The sequence below is a fragment of the Abramis brama genome (genome assembly GCF_963993115.1).
Source record: "Abramis brama genome assembly, chromosome: 16".
NCBI classification, from domain to species: Eukaryota; Metazoa; Chordata; class Actinopteri; order Cypriniformes; family Leuciscidae; genus Abramis; species Abramis brama.
In genome coordinates this window covers 28,880,832-28,899,459 of record NC_139978.1, presented here as the reverse complement: position 1 = coordinate 28,899,459, position 18,628 = coordinate 28,880,832, and the positions used below count along the sequence as shown (strand labels likewise).

Sequence of the window (18,628 nt, the reverse complement as noted above, 5' to 3'; positions counted from 1 at the left end):
TAGAAATGTCCATTGAGCAAGCAAGACAAGTCATGATGTCATATCCAACGTACCCAGAGGCAAGAGTGTTTTGATTCCTATTGGAGAACAGATTTAAGGCTCTAAAATCTGAATGGATGAGACATGTTCAAAGCTACTGTTACATATATATATATATATATATATATATATATATATATATATACATATTACACACACACACACACACACACACACACACACATATATATATATATATATATATATATATATATATTTTTTTTTATTATTATTATTTTTTGAGAAATGAGGACTTTTATTCAGCTAGGATGCTAGGAAAAATCTCTTTCAAATTAATGCTATTCTTTTGAACTTTCCTTCATCAAAAAATCCTGAAAAAAAGTTTCACAAAAAATATCAAGCAGGGTGTTAGGCACAATGCAAAGCAAATTTCTCAAAACCCTGTTAAAAAATAACAAAGGCACTCTGTAAATAAATGAATAAATAATTTTATAATTTATCTTTTTATATATTTATTTAAAGCAATTGAAAGGATATTAGAATATTAGATTTCTGAAGGATCATGTGACACTGAAGACTGGAAAAATTATGCTTTGCTATTACATTAATAAATTACATTTTAAAATATGACCATATAAAACAGTTATTTAATATTGTAATAATATTAGGCAATATTACTTTGTCATTTTTTATTAAATAAATGCAGACTTGGTGAGCATAAGAGACTTCTTTCAAAAGCATTTAAAAAAAATTAACAACGAAGGTGTACTTTGCTTGTCAACCATAAGCAGTCTACTTAAGGCTATTATTTGACCAAATAATTCATTATTATTGTTTTTATTTATATGCATATAAAGATGCTGTGTTTCTAAGATGATTTTGTGGTGTGCCAAACACTCCTTAAACATGGTAAAATTACTACAATGCTTTATTGCTTTATTGAATGTGAATGGGTGAATTGCATTCTGTACTTGTGTTACTTGTATAGGCAAGAGGCTGTTACATATTTCAGATAGGGGATTTCAAGCGTATTCTTGTGTTTCCTTTTTGTTTAAGTGCTTGGAATGGCAGCTATGTGTGGTACCCAACCTCAGAGACCTAAAGTGGTACCTTTGTGCTGTAGCTGGTAGTTGTACGCGGTGGGTACTCAAGCACAGCACTGCTGCATAACCCCGAGCTAAATCTGTGCGTATGGGGGAAAAGTCCCAGCAGGACTCCACGTTTCAATTTTGTAGTTGTGGTCTATGGAGTAATATGTCAAATAAAACCAATGTAAGGGCAAAGGTAATTAACATTGATGAGTAACTGTCTGTGTGTGCATGCTCAGTAGTGGAAACTTCAATTGATATGACACTGTTTGACAGATTTAATTAAATCGACTGCATCACTCAAACATGGACCCAGAGCCAGATGATGTTGTTGTGTATTTTATTAAGTTCTATTTTAATTTGTCACTGTAGCTTTGCATGTCTTTTTATGGCTTGATGAATGACTCACTTGGGTTTTCTTAAACCTGCCAAGATATCGGAGTATGGCTGAGAACCCTGGCGGTGTACAGTGACATCAATGCTCATAACAAGTGATGTCATCACATTTGTGCTGTCAAAAGGAAACTAGAGCCTAGTGCACTACTGAGGACTTTTGCATTATTGGGCCGTGTTTATAATATTATTTTACAGATATTTATCAAGGCATTCAAGCAACATTATTGTGTGTATTACCATATACAATAAAAGTACAAGTACAATAAAAATGTGTAGTAGTATGTGAAAATGTAATTTTCATCATGTAAAATATATACATTTCATGTTTTTCCAGGCCTAACAGCAGCAGACAAGCTACATCAGTTTTCTGTGATGTTGATAAGATGCTTAGCTGTCAGTTTCTCTCTCTCTCTCTCTGTCCAGTGACCCATAGCCCAAGCAGTGGTCTGTCTGTCAGGCAGTTATTAGGATCTAACTGACCACAATCTGTCACTGTGGTCCACCACAAACCACTGCACACAGGCCTGGAAATGTGGATATCTCTGTGTATTTTGGGAGACGACAAAATATATGAATGTAAACATAAATCATATGATAGTATATGATCGTTCTAAATTATTAGGTTGGTGTTTTTTAACAATATTTTATATGTAAGGTTTAGAATAGCCTTTTGGTTTGGATATTTTCAAATGATGTTAAGTTATCTGAACAAATCCACTAATATGTATTGATGGATTTATGGATGATAGTCAACAAAAGATGTTGTGGATACTGGACATTGATACTGTATAAATTCTACAACAAGATCTCTTAATTCTGGTCTTTGAGTAACTGATTTGTGATGGAAAACCTCTCACGCACACCAACATATGGCAGAGTCGTATTACTTCCTTGTTTGAGGGGTTATTGGATAATCCTGTCTGATTGATCCTCATGTCAACTCGTCACTGATCATTCAATCATTTTCAGAGGACTGAAGGACACTTTTTAGATGGTCAGATGTTATGATTATTTGAAAGGATGTAACCAAACTACTGAATTAAAGACTGGTGCATTTCTTTGAAAGCAAACTATAAAAGTATATTTTAGCAACTCTTTGCTTATTAAACCAAATATATTCAAGTCATGCCGAGTCAATGGACTGTTTTTCCCTTTATATGGAGAAGCTTCAAAGATCCTTACTATGTATAGAGACTGACAAACCCAGGCCACAGCGAGGACTGAAATACACTCTGATGCCTCTGGTATTGTAGTGAGGGACGAGCGTTACACCCACTTCATTTAGACAACAGTGATCCAAGCCAACACCCCGCAAGCCACAAATTACAGTGACCAGACGATACATAGTCTTACCCTGACTGGGAAAATCTTTCAAAGCACTTGTTTGTGCTCAGTGTCTTTCAACTGTATTACACAATACAATGACTAAAACAAACAACTGAAATAGAACTTTTAGTAAAAACGTATGAGCATGAGATTTTATTCAGGTTGTGCTGAATGCTAATATTTTTTGGACTTGGATGTTCATGTTTTTGGTTTTATGACTGCTTTGTGATTGCATGCCAGCTGAGGTGGTGTTAATCTGGCACGGCCGTCGCATTCATTCAGCGCTACGACATCGTGGATCCATTTAGAGGTGCGTTGAGGCTATAAATGTTTAAAAATAGCCAAAGCTCAGTTGCTCGAGCAGCTCGATAGCACCATGACGAATAATCCCTCCATCAAGCAGCAGAGCAGATATATTTGTACATCACCTCTGCTTTTAGTTGTAGCCATTTATATATTGTAATTTTTATCTTCACACATGAGGGGCTGATTGCTAAGGTTCTTTTTTTAAATAGTGGCATGCTTTTTGAACGTGAATCATAATGGAACATTTGAATGTATTGAATGAGGGTTCAAAGGTCTCATTGGGTAAGTGCAGAGCACAGGTTAGATATCGACAGCAGAATGGGTAACATAATGACATATACAAGACACTTTGCAGTATTAAAAATTGTCTGTAGTAGTTTGTAAGACCTCATAAGCATAGCTTAGTAACCAAGCGCACATTAGATCATATTGGCACATGTCAGAACAGACTGTGCTCATGGCTTTTCCAGTCTAAGATGATGAGCTCAAAGGCTGAATTTGATCTGGAAAGCCACTTCTGGATAATTATTATGGATGAGATGACATTCCCCTGTTAATTATCGAACGTCTAATCCTCTTTAGTTTGCTCCACAAGTGGCCGTTCAGCAGCTTAGTGAGTGAACGGTTAAAAATCCATGTTTGATTTGGAAATTGTGCAGATTATGGCAAAGTGCACGGCTAAAGATGGAGATCATGTACATATGTTCAGACTGACTTGTGATGGAAACCAGCAGGACAAGTAATCCAATGGCAGATAGTTAGTCATTCTCATGACTAATGATTTGAGATTTGAACAGACATAAGTAATATATTTAATGCTGTGGCTTGTTGAAAAGGACTAATACTTTTCTAAGCGATCTGACTTATAGGTGGACATTAAGAGGTAAAAAATTAAAGACTCACAGGACCTTAAAGGTATAGTTCACCCAAAAATGAAAATCATTTACTCACCCTCAAGTTGTTCCAAACCTGTATTAATTTCTTTCTTGTGCTGAACACAAAAGATGATATTTTGAAGAATGTTGGTAACCAAACTGGTCCCCATTGACTTCTATAGTATTTCTGGTCCCCATTGACTTCCATAGTATTTCTGGTCCCCATTGACTTCCATAGTATATTTTTCTATACTAGGGAAGTCAGTGGGGACCAGCAACTGTTGGTTTACTAGCATTCTTCGAAATATCTTCCTTTATGTTCAAAAGAAGAAAGAACTTCATGCAGGTTTAGAACAACTTGAGGGTGAGTAAATGATGACAGAATTTTCATTTCTGGGTGAACTATCCCTTTAAGAAAACAGGTATCTTAGGCATCCTTAGATACTAGAATATCATAGAGACTACAGTAGTAACCACCCAAAACATCCTAGAAACCACTAGCGATGTGCTAAAATGAATATGAAGACCTTGGCACCACAAAGCAATGCATTGGCAACCATCCTCTAATTGTGGTGGCGTCTTTGGGTAAGCATTACACATCTTAACATAAAATGTAGAAATCTTGTTATTTCCTGCTGATTCCTGTGGGGGCTTGAAGGATGGAGACCCTCTGTCTCAACCCTGTAGGTTGAGATTCCCAAGGGTTTCAGGGGGTCATTAGTGGCCTCTTATGTGCAGGACAATCGACCTGGTCTGGGCTTTGGTGTTGGGTCACACCCTTCCTGAGCCAGAGTAAACAAAAAGGGCCATCAGCGTGTCCCATCAGTCTCCTGGGACTCTAAACACAGGACCTCTTCCTCTCTTATCTCACCCTCATCACATTGTCCATTTAGATGGTCCCTGGGGTGTCTGCCATGTTCATGTGTTCCTGAACAGGGCAGCACATTTCAGTTGGAAGAACTGGGGATGTGACAGATGCTCATGAAAGATTTATTGTCCTTTTGAAATATCAAATAAATATTTTGTTAGTGGAGTTTCGATGTATTGAAGTATGAATGCAGTCCTCATAATAGGGATGGGAATCAGCATGGACTTGGCTAAACAATATTATACTATACAATTATTTTTTTTTAATTTAGTGTGTGTATATATTGTCATTCATTATTATTTGCATATTTGTTGTATTTATTACTATGTTAAACTGATGTCTGATTCAACATTGATGTATTTATCGTCTAAATCAGTTTTTTACTTGACAATACTATGAATATTCTCACGCCAATTTCTATATTTATTTTTTGTTCTATAAAGTATGCGTTTTTGTTATATACTTATACTTATTATACAAGAATATATTATGAGAATATCAATACAGTATTGTTAGGTAAAATATGCCAATGCTTTAATATATTGACTGTAGGCAACTGAGGTCTAGAAATAAGCTAGATCCCCCCCTTCTTGGACTCTTTCTCATTTAATCACATTCTCTCCATTTCAATCTGTGATCCCCAGCCCCCTCATTCCATTCCAGTTTTGTCCCAATCAGCGTGGCCCAGCCCTGGCTTTGTAAGGAGGGCAGAGGGGGAGATTAGGGCCTGGGGCAGCTGTGCTGGATCACTTTGAACATGGCCTCTTTTTAATGTTTCCTCGAGCGTGCTCAATTTGTTGTACAGCAAAAAGGGGAAAAGATGGAAAAGTAGGGGACACGCTTGTCCTGGGGACTCAAAATTGCTGAAAGCCATCCTGTTAGAAAAGAAAGCCTTGAGCTTGGAAAATGCCTTTAAGTCCTATGCATGGAATGCTCGAGGAAGGTAGCATTAGAGGAGATAAAGTGATAAAAAAAGTTTAAATTAAGTTATTGTTCATGTTCTTGCTCTGCTCGTGAATGATTCAGTACACATTATTGCAAAAATTTTCATCAAAATGTAAGAGCTTGCTCTGACTCAAAAATATCTTTAATTTTCTGCTTCAAACACGTGCCAGTGGTGTTTCAGGAGGGTAGTTGTCCTCCACACTTGACTACTCGCATTAGATTTTGCTCTGTTTTGATATGTAATACCCATTTTTCAATGGATAAAATCATCAATTGTTTATTTTTCCTTTTTTATGCAGTCCAGGCTTGAGAGTGAATTAAATAATTTTTCTTTTTTTTTTTAATAAGCCACCGCTTGTTCACTCTGGCGGAGACTGAACACGTTAAGAACTTTGCGGAATGATGATTTAATCCCTGATCCAAAAACATATTCTTTTGTTTAGCACTGACAGGATGTGAAACTTTTGCTGTTGACTGATGGAACTGTGCCAGGCTGTGTCAGCACCTCTCCAGCAGCCTGTCAATCAGAGAGACTTCCCGCTGTCCCACTGCTCTGCTGAGCTTCTATTTCTGCCACAGCCATGATGCTTCTGCTGTGTTACACTGTCAGTGTGTGGGGGAACGCATGTCTAATGCGTGGGAAGTGTTAGAGAAAAATTCGTTAATTTGTCTGGGTGTTCCAAAAATGATTCACTGATTCGTTTTAGTCATCACTCAAATGCATTCTCAAAAGTATGTACCTCATTTAACGTTAGTTAAATACTGCCGTTATAACAATATTTTCAATGAAAGGTGCAGTATGTTATTTCTCAAAGTCACTGCTGAACATTGTTGATATTTGAAATCAACCCAAACAAACACACCCCTCTCTTCATTGCTCCGCCTCTAAAGCTCACCCTCCTAACCACCCTGCAGTCGGTCTCAAACCATCATCGTGGCATGCTAGGCGGGTGCACTGACAAGGACACTAAACAGTAAACACTGCATTCCCTAGCAGTCATCAGCCTGCACAAGGAAGCACAAAAAATTAACATACATATAATTAATCTGGTTTTAAAAACACCTGTTTCTGCCATTGATGGATCCAAATGCAAGGATCTTAAGACCTGTTTCAGAATTGAACTACTTTTAACTTGACAGCATCTTAAAAGTGCTTGTTGAATGCTCAAAAAACACAAGCCATAAAGTTTTAGTCCAAAACAAAATTAGGCCCTGTCCCAAATGGCACACTTTATGTGCACTTGTGGTCTTGTGGACTTACAATGACCACAGCTTGCGCGTGTCCGTTAAAGACAAAAGACCATTGGGTGTCCCATTTGTCATTTTAGGTTTCAGAAGGGTGCTCCCTTCGACACGGAAGTATAAATCAGCCTTTAGGGTTCCATTTGGGACAGTGCCTTAGACTCATGAACACTTCATGAAATTGGTTCAACCACATAATCATTAAAAAGAACGATTCGACATTCATTAGAGTCCATGTCAGGTGTTAATCTACACCTCTACTAAACAAGTAAGCCTGCTTATTTAAGGCAGACTTGTCACGGTTTAGGTTTCAGCCCTCTACAGGGTAGAAGAGATTCACAGCTGTACTGTACAGTACACACCACCCTCCTTCCCACAACTGCCCCTCACACTGACCAAAATAATGCTCCCAAGTTGTTTCCACCACATTTACTTAGAAATCATTCGCTGCCAGATGGAGCCTTCTATGATCAAGGAGGTTCAGTGAGAAATTTCCTCTCGAAAGAAAGAATCCATACAAGAGGCACCAACACTGCCCTCTCTGTCCCTCTAACTCCCACTGACCCCCAACACCATCGAAAAGACCGGAAGTCTCCATGACAACCTAGCACTATTTTTAGAAACAAGCCCAAAAAATGTGGACCAGACCCGAATGTTTTTAACAGACGTTCAAACCCTGAGAGCGAGGGTCCGCTGAGTTGCCTGGCCAGAGCTGAGAAATAACAAACATGCTGCTATTTCTGGCCAATTCTGCCTTAGAATTTGAAAATATAGACTGTTTCGATAAACATGCCAGGAATCTGGCATCAGTCTTCATGCAAATTACATCTATGCATTTGGCTGACACTTTTATCCAATGCAACTTGCACTGCATTCAAGCTACACATCTTTTGGTTCATGCATTCCCTGGGAATCGAACCCATGACCTTGGTGCTCTACTGGTTCAGCTACAGGAATACTGCTATTAAATGCAAGACTATTGAATGAGCTCCTTGACATTCTTGATCTGTGAATATCTGTTTGCAGTCTGAAGTATATTAGAAATAAAAGTTTGGAAATGAGAAAAAAACAGACATTTTAGTTTGTTCCAGATTCTCCCGATATGCACTGCTTTATTGTAGACTTTGATGGACCATAGATCAATAGTTCATGTGCCATCGGATTGCAGCAAGGGAGAATGGATTATCCACATCTGTGGAGACTGACAGAAATATTTCAATCCACTCAATAAACTCAGAAAATTTAATGCATTTCATCATGTTGGCCAAAACCCCCTGTAGTCTCGGTGTAATGTAACTCTTTGAACATTCTTGCTATTGATAATCCAAACATTTTGAATAGTCGTATGACCTGCAGACTGCTCTGTTTCATTCCTACATCGGTTCCATATGTACCTGTAACAGCCACACGCAGGGCCACCAATTTTATATCGCCCCATAAATTCACTCAACCCGACCTGAGCAGCTCTCTGTCCTTATCACATGACACATTAGATGAGTGAACAAAACCACACGCGTTCACACTTACGATCCATTTGCAAGCCGCCACAGAGATAAAAGATTTCAATCAATACGGGTTAAATGGTTTTGAAGACGAGGAGGAGGGTGTGCAACTAAACAATTACAAGTGAATGGGAAGAAACACACACACACTCGTGAGTGAGCATGTGTCTAACGCCTTCACTTACTATAATGAAAAAAGCCATATACTGAAGAGCCCAGGCTAAAGACTGCCACAATAAAACTACACACAGACATGCTTTTTATGGCACCTCTCTCTCTCTCTTTTTTTTTTAATTGATCTAAATTTCTCTTCTTTTTGAATCGGTCTTTCTGTAATGCTACTGTACATCTATGTATTTACAAACATTTTTACATATTTTGTATATTAACAGTAAAATATAAAGTTGTTAAAATATAAAGAGTAAAATATAGTATATATAACTATATAATAAATATTACACATGGATAAGATGCTACTAAAAATGCATAAATTGACAGTTTTAGGAAGCTTTCACTCACCTTGGCTCCAATAACGGAGCTCTTCTGATAGAAACAGCACAAAGCTGCCGTGATGGTCCTTAAAATATTGCAACTCTCCGACATCTCTCTTGTTTCAGTGCAACTCATCAGTGGAAACACTCTCACACTCTTTAATCTCCAAAATTCACTGCTTTATACCTCCCATGAATGAGAGCATGTTAGCTGCCCAGTGACTGTCTGTGAACTCTCTCGGCGCGAGTGTGTGTGTGTGTTTGTGTGCTCAGCAGTGCATATGCTGCTCCATGCTGTTGCTCTCACCCCCGGGCAGCCCATGTAAGGAGCCGTGATAAACTCCATGTGATTCGACTCTCCAGCCTATCAGAACTCAGTCATCTGCAGGAGCACCACACAGCCAGCCTCTAAACCAACCCCCTTTTCCTCAAATCCTCTAAAAGCTTGCCAAAAAATACATGAACAGGGAACGGGATAGAATGAGGTACTCTGATTAGAGATGTAATATTTCTAAAAAGATCAAATTTTCTCTCAGAATTCCCACATTTCAAAGCTCTTTTCCTTATTCATATGCTAATTAGAGCAAATATATTTAGCGCCAAACACACACACACACACGTATATAAATATATGTATGTGTTAGTGTGTGTGTGTGTGTGTGTGTGTGTATATATATATATATATATATATATATGTGTGTGTGTGTGTGTGTGTGTGTGTGTGTGTGTGTGTGTGTGTGTCAGCCGCCCTGCTCTCTAAATATCAGCATCAGTCGTTTAAAAAGTCACACTGGTTGGCCACTAATGCTAATAAAAATCAAACATATTCATATATAAAAATTATTTCTTACATTTTGACTGATCTTCAGTTATGAGCAGGCCTGTATATACTTTTCTCACTTTCTATACTGATTTGTGGAGAGATTTTGTGATTTAAACATGGTAAAATGTGTTAAATTGAGTTAAGGGCTGAATGCATAATCAATTTAGCCAAAATACTGTTTATAATAAACAAACACTGAATTTTACAGAAATCTGCAGCATTGTGTAAGCTCAGTTTCTATGTGGGCCTGGTTAGCAGGGTTATAAAAAAAGGAAAATTATCACTTTATACCTAAACAGAGACACTGACACACATTGCAAGTAAACGAGAACATGCTGAGAGACAATCTGATATCAAGCAGTTCAATGACATGAAAAAGCATTGCTTATCACTAATGACATTTGAATTTAATCTTTCCAGACAAGAGAGAGCATCTCCCGTGGAGGACTTTAAGAAGCGTTTTTCCAGGCAGACGGGGACAGTGGTGATCCTGTGTGACAAGTCTGCACCGAGGGACCAGGGCTGTGTCTTTTAGTATCAGCACAACATCACTCTAAACTCCAGCGGGGTTTCAGTAACAGCAGGGGGTTAATATAAAAGAGCATTCCCCTAGCAGGTAGGGCTCTCTTACCCAGCTGGGACTATCCTGACCCTGCGAAGAGAGTCCGGTTGAGCCTGAGGGATCCCAGACGGCCAAATTCACTCACTTTTCCCACTGGGGTTTAAATAACAAGACTACTCTGTCTCTTAGTCACGCGCAAATAGCACTTAGAGTTATTGCGGCTAGTTGGCTAACTAGAGGGTCTTTTGTTGATGGGCTAGCAGGGGCTTTCTCTTGATTAGCCTGTTTGTTAACAGCATTACGAGTTCTGTCATTTTCAGGGAACGGAACCCCCACCCCATAGAAAAGGCTCACAGAGTAAAAGAGGCGTTTGGAAACCCGTAAGATTAGAAGACAGAAGAGAATTCATGTTTTCCAGACCATTTCACCTGACTGAACAAGAGCTCATAGTGTGTTTGTGAGGTGAGTCTGTGTATGTGTTATTTGCACCATTTAAAATTGTGTGGCTATTTAGTGAAAGGACAAACCTGTATAACAGTCTCTCTTTATGCCATCACCCTTTTAAAAGTGATTCCATAATCATTTCAACAATTTTGTGGAGTCTGCTTACAGTCACAGTAAAAATGCCCTTTTCCCTTTTTAAAAAAAAAAAAATTATTTTATAAGAATAACAGGTTGAGTGAAAATTTAAATAGACAAATTAAATACTTTCCGAATGTTTAGTTGTTTTGTTTCACTTTTGCTTTAATGGCAGCAACGTTCAAGCTGCGTGAACACCACAAGTTTGTGTAAAAGCTGATGATCATTTTCTTCAGCATGATTTGAGAATGATCCATAGAGCATCTTGTGCTTCAGTTGAAGCAAGAACATTTGACTCGTCTGTACAATGAGTTCACATGATCAAATGACATTAATGATACATAAATAGTGGGGAGTATTAAATATTTTACAATATTTTACTTTTTATTTAAAAAAACTTTGAAACTGTGATTCAAAAAACTTTTTATTTTTTGAATCACAGATTTCACTGTGGACTTTTGAACCTCATTGTATATTTAAAAAAATTAAATGAATAGAAAAATGCAAGCGTCAAACTGTTTTCAGTTCATCATTATGGAAAACAGTACAGTATGCTGTTTGTTCTACTTTCCAGGAACATTTTTGGATGCAAACAGTTGGATGTATATCAAATGAGATTTGTTATGTTTCTCCCAGATTGCTCTTAAGGGGCAAACAAAGACATTATGGCTGGCTGGCACCCTCGGACCAACACTGGAATGTTCTCCCTGAGAGTGAGCTCCTAAAATACCTAATTACACTCAATAAAATCACCATGGCCCTGTGAGCAAATCTGCTTTTCCACAGTCTGCTAAGGAAAGGAGTCAGTGTGATTGTTTTTGTACATGAGTGCAAAAAATAAACCTTAAATACATGTCTGACCTGCCTTCAACATAACGTAGTTCAAAGGGTAAAGAACTTGCATGTGACCATTTCTATCTGAATAGCAGGTTTTTATTTTAAGACACTGAATTAGGGCAATCTAGGACACCCCTGATGTGTACTTTTTTGCAAATTTTTTTCTGGGCAGGCAAAAAAATAAAAAATAAAAAAATAATAATTGTCAGTAAAGAAATAAAACAAATATTAGAAAATGTAAGATCAAATTGTATGTGAGGAACTTGAGACTCTTGTTGAGATTCTATAATATTATATTTTTATTAAATTACATTATACTTTTTTGTATACATTTGTATTGTATTACATTTATTATTGTATATTTTAATAATAATTTATTACTTTATGCTGCAGAAACTGTGATTGGAATCTTTTTCACTCAAATCAATAGACTTTTGCTGTCTCGAAAGATTTTTGAGGCTCTTAGTAAATTGTGATGTGACGTCAATGAAAACTAGATGTAATCTTATTTCATAGTGTGTTGCAGTGCGCATATATGAACACTAGGGGGTGTTGTGCCTCTGTGCAGCGGTAATAATCACTGCTAGTTTTAGTGGCTGCTGTTAAACAGATTTCCTCATAGTTCTCAATGGAGATCCACACTGACACTATATTCATGTAAACGTCAAGATGCACCGATGATCTTTCTCTTTGTTAAGTTTGGCACCTGAACTAACCCTTCAAGCATTATTAGGCTACATGTAGCCTAATGCTTAACCAGTCATTAATATATAGTCAGAAATATCATGCATGTAATATTTTCATGTATATTTAAATTTGAATCCACACAATTAGCGATCTTTTGGGCATTATATGTTTGTTTATTAAAGACATCGTAATGTGTCAATGGTCACGTCTTTAGCACTTTTCTTATGTGCAAACCGACCTAAAGTAATTCCTACCTTTCACAGCCATTACTCTCATTATTGTCTATCTATCCTTATAAACTATCAAGCAATGATGATATGATTTAATCTAACAATACGAGTCTTCATGCTTCCATTCTTTCTCATCGTTTAAGAGCCGGAAACTCTTTGAATTGTTCTGGGTCAGTCTATGTTCTCTGTTGTAGACCAGGCTTTCTGTACTTGTGTCTCTGCTCTGGCTGGTCTGTGTGTTCAGAGAGGGTTCAAACCGGCTAAAGAGGTCTTTCTGTGGGCTCGCAGGGCAGCAGATCCCACAGAGGGAACAGTGCCTCATTGTTCCTGTAAAGCCCTTTCATGAGTGCTTAACAGCTTACTGAGCAACAGTATATGTGTTCACAGTCAGGCCATCAAGAACAGAAAGATATAGTACGTACAGGTGCATGTTTGTATGAGAGAGACCAGAAAAGAAATCTGTTGTTTCACTCTTAAAAATAAAAGTCTTAAATACAAGAATAAAATCATAGCAAAATGACATTGAGGTTGTAATGTTTTGGTTTTTTTATATAGAAAAAAGTATAACATTGACAAAGTTGTAATATTACAAAAAAAAAGTAAAAAAAAAAAAAATCTAAGATTACGAGATTACATATTTTATTGCTAAATATGTAGCAATAAAAGATTGTAGTCGTAATATTTTGTGAATTTTATATAGGCTGATAATATAAAGCTCATATTGCTACAAGTACAACTTTGTTCTCGTAATTTTGACTTTTTCCTCAAAATATTACGACTGTTACTTGGACGTTCATGTTCCTAATCTTAGATATTTTTATGTGGCACTAAAGTGCCATTGTAAGTAACTATATGGTTCTTTGGAGATTAAAAAAGTTCTTGATTATATACTTTATTATTAGCTTTTCAGATCAGATAAGGTTTCTGGGTTTTTTAATGCTTCAGTAGATGGTCTTCTTTGTGGAGGTTCTCCTGCGGTGCCAGGCTGTAAAACCATTTTTGTTCCTGTTTGGAACTTTTATTTTAAAATAGTTTTTTTTCCAGGAGTTTTTAATGACCTTTTTCTAACTGATCGATTTTTTTTCATCCATTCCCAATTTTGAATATTTGTTAATATCCTTGTTAAAGAGTGTGGTGTTAAAACAGTGAGACCGAAAGGTCATATAATGAATACAGTAAATACACTAAACCAAATGTGGCATTGATGTCTCTCTGACACCATCCCAATCGTTCCCATCTATGATTCACAAGAAGTCTGTGATTCATGCATCATATCCGCAGATCCCTTATGAGAGAGATTTTATTCCTACCCTTTAAAAAATTGTTTTTAAACATCAAGTCATCCAAACAATTTCCACCCTCCAGATCATCTTTGACGATAATAGCTCCAATTTCGCACCACGTTGTTGCCAATCTCTGCTTCACACGCAAGGAGAGAGACAGAGAAGAATAAAGGCTTGATATTGAATAAATCATGTCTTCAGTGCTTGACATTAAATATAGATAGATGATTTGCCCTCAGTTCCTTACACTTACTGTAGGCTTTTCTCTCCTTTTTTTCAGAATTGTCCTGGGGTTACAGATGGAAACCATGATGGAAACCACCCAAACCATGATGGAAACCACTACCTGATCTGATCTGATATAATCTAAAAACAAACAGTTTTCACTAACAATCCTAAAACTCAAGTCATCTGACTTCAGGAAGTGATATCAGCATATGAGGTCTTGGAAGTTAATTATCCAATATTTTTGATGGCTGGCTTCCTGTTAACTTTGAAGAAAACATTCCTCAACTAACAGGTTGTCAAAAAAATAGGTCAATACTGTAAAACCAACATAATTGAGCTGGAAACTAGCCAGTCAAATGAAGAGAGACATAGATTAAACCTGATGGAAAAGGGGTACTTTTGTATTGATTATAGACCCTGTGTAGATAGCGTATTTAATACATAACATACATAACAAACAAGGCTGTGAGAGACAGAAGTATTGTTTTAAGGTCCTAGATAACATAACATAATCCATGTTTTCTTTTTTTTCTCTAGAAGAACCCCCCATTTCATTGTTCCAAGGCTCAACAATTGACATCCAGGTAACAGTAACCGAGGAAATTATTACTTTCCAAACAATCTCATTTTCATTTCAAACTAAATATAGTGTCTTCACGGAATATACTAGGTCTGTAGATTTCCTTGCCACTGTTGCCTTTTGGCTTAATGCTAATTTACTGCCAAAACAAAGTGGAGTATGAAAAAAGGGTCAGAGCACAAGCCAAAAAGTTCTCGCCGTAAACCTCAAGATTTCTCACTTAATGGAAATGGGTTTTGACCAGGTCTCCTCACCCCTGTTACAGCCCACCCCCCACCTTTCAATTCATATCCACTTCATACTTATTTACTGCTGGGCTTAAAGAAATGAATGTGTTGTGCCATTGTCAATCCACTGATGTTCATCCTAACAAACTCTTCTTGGAAATTTTAAATTTTGGCGAAAATGATCTCATTCCATTAGGGACACTTAATATTTGGCAATGTTATTGATGTAACTGCACTGACACTATCGGATGAGAACTGAACTGAGCTGGTTTTTTAAAGAGCTGCTTTATAGATGAATTGATCTCATTCCATAATTGATACATTTTTTAACCGAACTGAATCAACATTGATCTGATTTCAACTGAACAATGACACTTATGTCTTTCTAGAGCTGATTTACTGCAGAATTAAATTCTGTTTGCATCAATGATCATTAATTAACTGTTTAACAATTGCTTCGAAACAAAATGTATTGAATAAAGTGCTATATAAATAAAGGAGACTTGACTTGATGAGGGTTCTGTTCATTGTAGTAAATTGTAATATCATTTAATTTTAGCATATTCTACTAAATGAGCTACAGAGCTAGTTTAGATGATAAACCAAACCCATCTGTAGTTTTCTGACTGATGGATTAAACTTGTGCACAGATCTAAATGGGAACCTGTACAGACGCAGGTGTTTGCTAAACACAGCGCTGGAAACTCAACACCACCTGAAGAGGGCAAGGTGAAGTCCACCTTCATTCATTCAGAGGGAGAGGAAGGGGATGATTTACTGAAGATATGATCCTTTGACCATTACAAAACATGAAACAGACACACAAACACACAGATGTGTCCAGGACACAGTGTCAATGTCTAGATTTAGTTGTTTTCAGATGAGTTTTTAAGGTTGTAAACAGAAAAATGCGTAAATTGTCTTCACATGGCGGATTCACTGCAGCTATTGATGCATGTTTACAGATGGCCACACATTAAACAGACAGACAGTTCTGAACTGCATAAAATAGAGTATAAAGAGCCAGTGTGTGCAATTCATCTGATTGAAACATTTCATGGCTATGTTATTCCCCTGAGGATATATTATGTCATCTCCTATCAAGTTCTATTATAGGCCTCTCTGATTGGAGGGTGCATCTCACGAATGTCTGGATCATACTTCACTCGTATTTCAGAAAAATATTTTTTATTTATTTATTTTCATGAAAATCAACACATTCCCCCATTTCATTATTCTCCGTGGTGATTTTCTTTACTGTAATGAAAATTGTTTTATATGGACACATTAATTACATTTCAATTTAATTCAAATTTTTCACTCTTAATAGTATGTTTTTAATTAAATGAATTGGAAATAAAAATTTAAAAGTTAGTTCAAATAAAATCTTAACATTTATTAATTTCTCTCTCCTAATTTATTTAATACAATATTTATTAGTAGTTTTAATTTCAACAATAAATTAATTTAATATAAATACCTTTAATTTAATTTAATTTAATTTAATTTATATATATATTATACACACATATACATAATGAGGGGGTACAATGTGTTTAATATAATGGAATAAACAACTGGCTTATCCATTATATAATTTATATAATTTGGGGTGAAATATGAGACAAACATGATCTTGACCGGCTGTAAGATTCACAATGACATCTTTTGAAATTGTATTTCGTTATGGTAACTGTATGACTGTATGTTCAACTGCACTGGAGCACTGCTACAATGTAGTTGCTAGTATTGACTGTGTGTGTTTGTGCTGTTTGCTTTGGTTTGTTGTTTGTGTGAGGTAAGAGAAGTTTGTTCTTCGCAAAGAGTTGCTAGAGCCCAAGATGAGGCACACCACAGAGCTACTGAGTATGAGGAGGACAGAGAGAGTGACGGATGGTTTCTCAGCAGGCTGACAGAGGTGGCTGTGTGGTGTCAGCACACTCAAGGCTGCAGGTGATCACAGTGGAAAATCTCATTCCGTCAATGCTAACCGAATGAGACACCCCCAAGATATATGTCACACCATATCTCTCTCATCAGATCTGAGTCATGGGTGTTGTAATACAGTTGTGTTGTGTGATGAAGAGCTTTCATAATGGCTTGATGCCTCAGGTCAAAATAAAGCCAGGGAACGATTCTGCCTTTGCTGGCAAAGTGAAATTTTTCATTTGTTCCTAACTTGATACTATAATTTAAACTACATACAGTATGCTGCTTGCAGACCCTTGAAACATCACCAGCTCATTTCCTCCTTGTAATTGTGCCATTTTAATTGAGGATGTGTCTACAGGGGCCTCTCGCACAGTAGGAGATTGTCAGATCTTTATCGAAAATTTTGGCTGTAGAGTTTCCTGTGTTTTATTAACAGCTCTGGCTTAAAGTTATACACGTTTGAGGTCTAATGTATTCCTGGCAGAATCAAATGCCGTCAACTACCTAAACGGGTCAAGGAGAGAGCGCTTATATTTGATAAAAATCCATGGCGCGAGTTATAACATTGAAGGAAGTGCAAATGTTTATATAACAGAGAATCACTCACACTGACGCACACATTTATCTCTGATGCAAATCCAAGTATGTGATGTATTATGTATATTTACCCAACTCACTGTCAATAAACTACAATCCTTCATATCCTCAACATTCAGCATGGCTGACATTCCTGTCCCACTTTAAGACTCTACACTTACAAAACTCTTTGAGCTGAATAGTATTGAATATTTTAGAAGGTTAAGGGTTGCCCTAAGATCATCTGTTTTCTACAACCCTCACCCGCCATACCATCATGCATTGCCACCGGCTTTTTACCATAATTGAGCAATCATTCAAAACTCCACACGCACATATCGATAAAGGTAAAATGTGAAGACTTACCTTGACATACTCCATGTTAGGGTCCATGCCTGCACCGTCCCTGCAGGAGAAAGAAAGAACTCTCTTCAGCGAACACATCAACTCTCTAGCTCAGCTGCCTGCCTGTATAACTGTAAGTGTGTGTGTGTGTGGGTCCTTCTCTGGGCAGGCTGTACGTTGGACTGCAGTAAAGTGCCTACCAGTCCAGCCCTGCTCGCCTGAGGTCATTACACCACAGTATAGACCACACCAGCCACAACATGTGGACACATATACCCCCCATCCCCCCCATCCCCCCCAAACACACACACACACACACACACACACACACACACAATTACTTCCACATCAACCCCAATGTGCAAAGTGCAGCTGAGATTAAAGCAAGTATCAGTTTAGATACTGTGCAAGAAGAATAAAAAAAAACGTATCCAGGCTTTACAAACGGTTAGGCAGTCAAGAATGAGCATGTCACAGCTGGTGTTTAAGGTCTGGGGGCTTTTAGCGTTTCTCTGTCTCACACACAAACAATCTTGTGACTCTCTCCGGATTTATGCTTACGTGAAGATTTACCCAAATTATAAAGGATTATAGCCAGGAAAAGGGAAATTAATTCCTTGAGTCTAAATTTCCCACAGGGCTGAAAAACAGCATAAATAAACATTTCAGTGCAACCTTTGGGTTAAAGACAAACTTAGCA

General features: G+C 37.2%; 1 protein-coding gene across 5 annotated transcripts in view; it reads right to left on the bottom strand.

Moving 5' to 3' along the window:
• The window catches only part of bcar3 (BCAR3 adaptor protein, NSP family member), a 68,598-nt gene that overhangs the window by 12,773 nt on the left and 37,197 nt on the right, over positions 1-18,628 (bottom strand). For 4 of the 5 annotated variants that reach the window (XM_084086615.1, XM_084086616.1, XM_084086617.1 and 1 more), the window contains one exon: positions 17,950-17,989. In XM_084086615.1, coding sequence (XP_083942741.1) covers positions 17,950-17,989 — 40 coding nt within the window. Of the gene's footprint in view, positions 1-9,067; positions 9,346-17,949; positions 17,990-18,628 lie in introns of those variants that run through there. The other variant, XM_084086618.1, reaches the window with a different exon arrangement.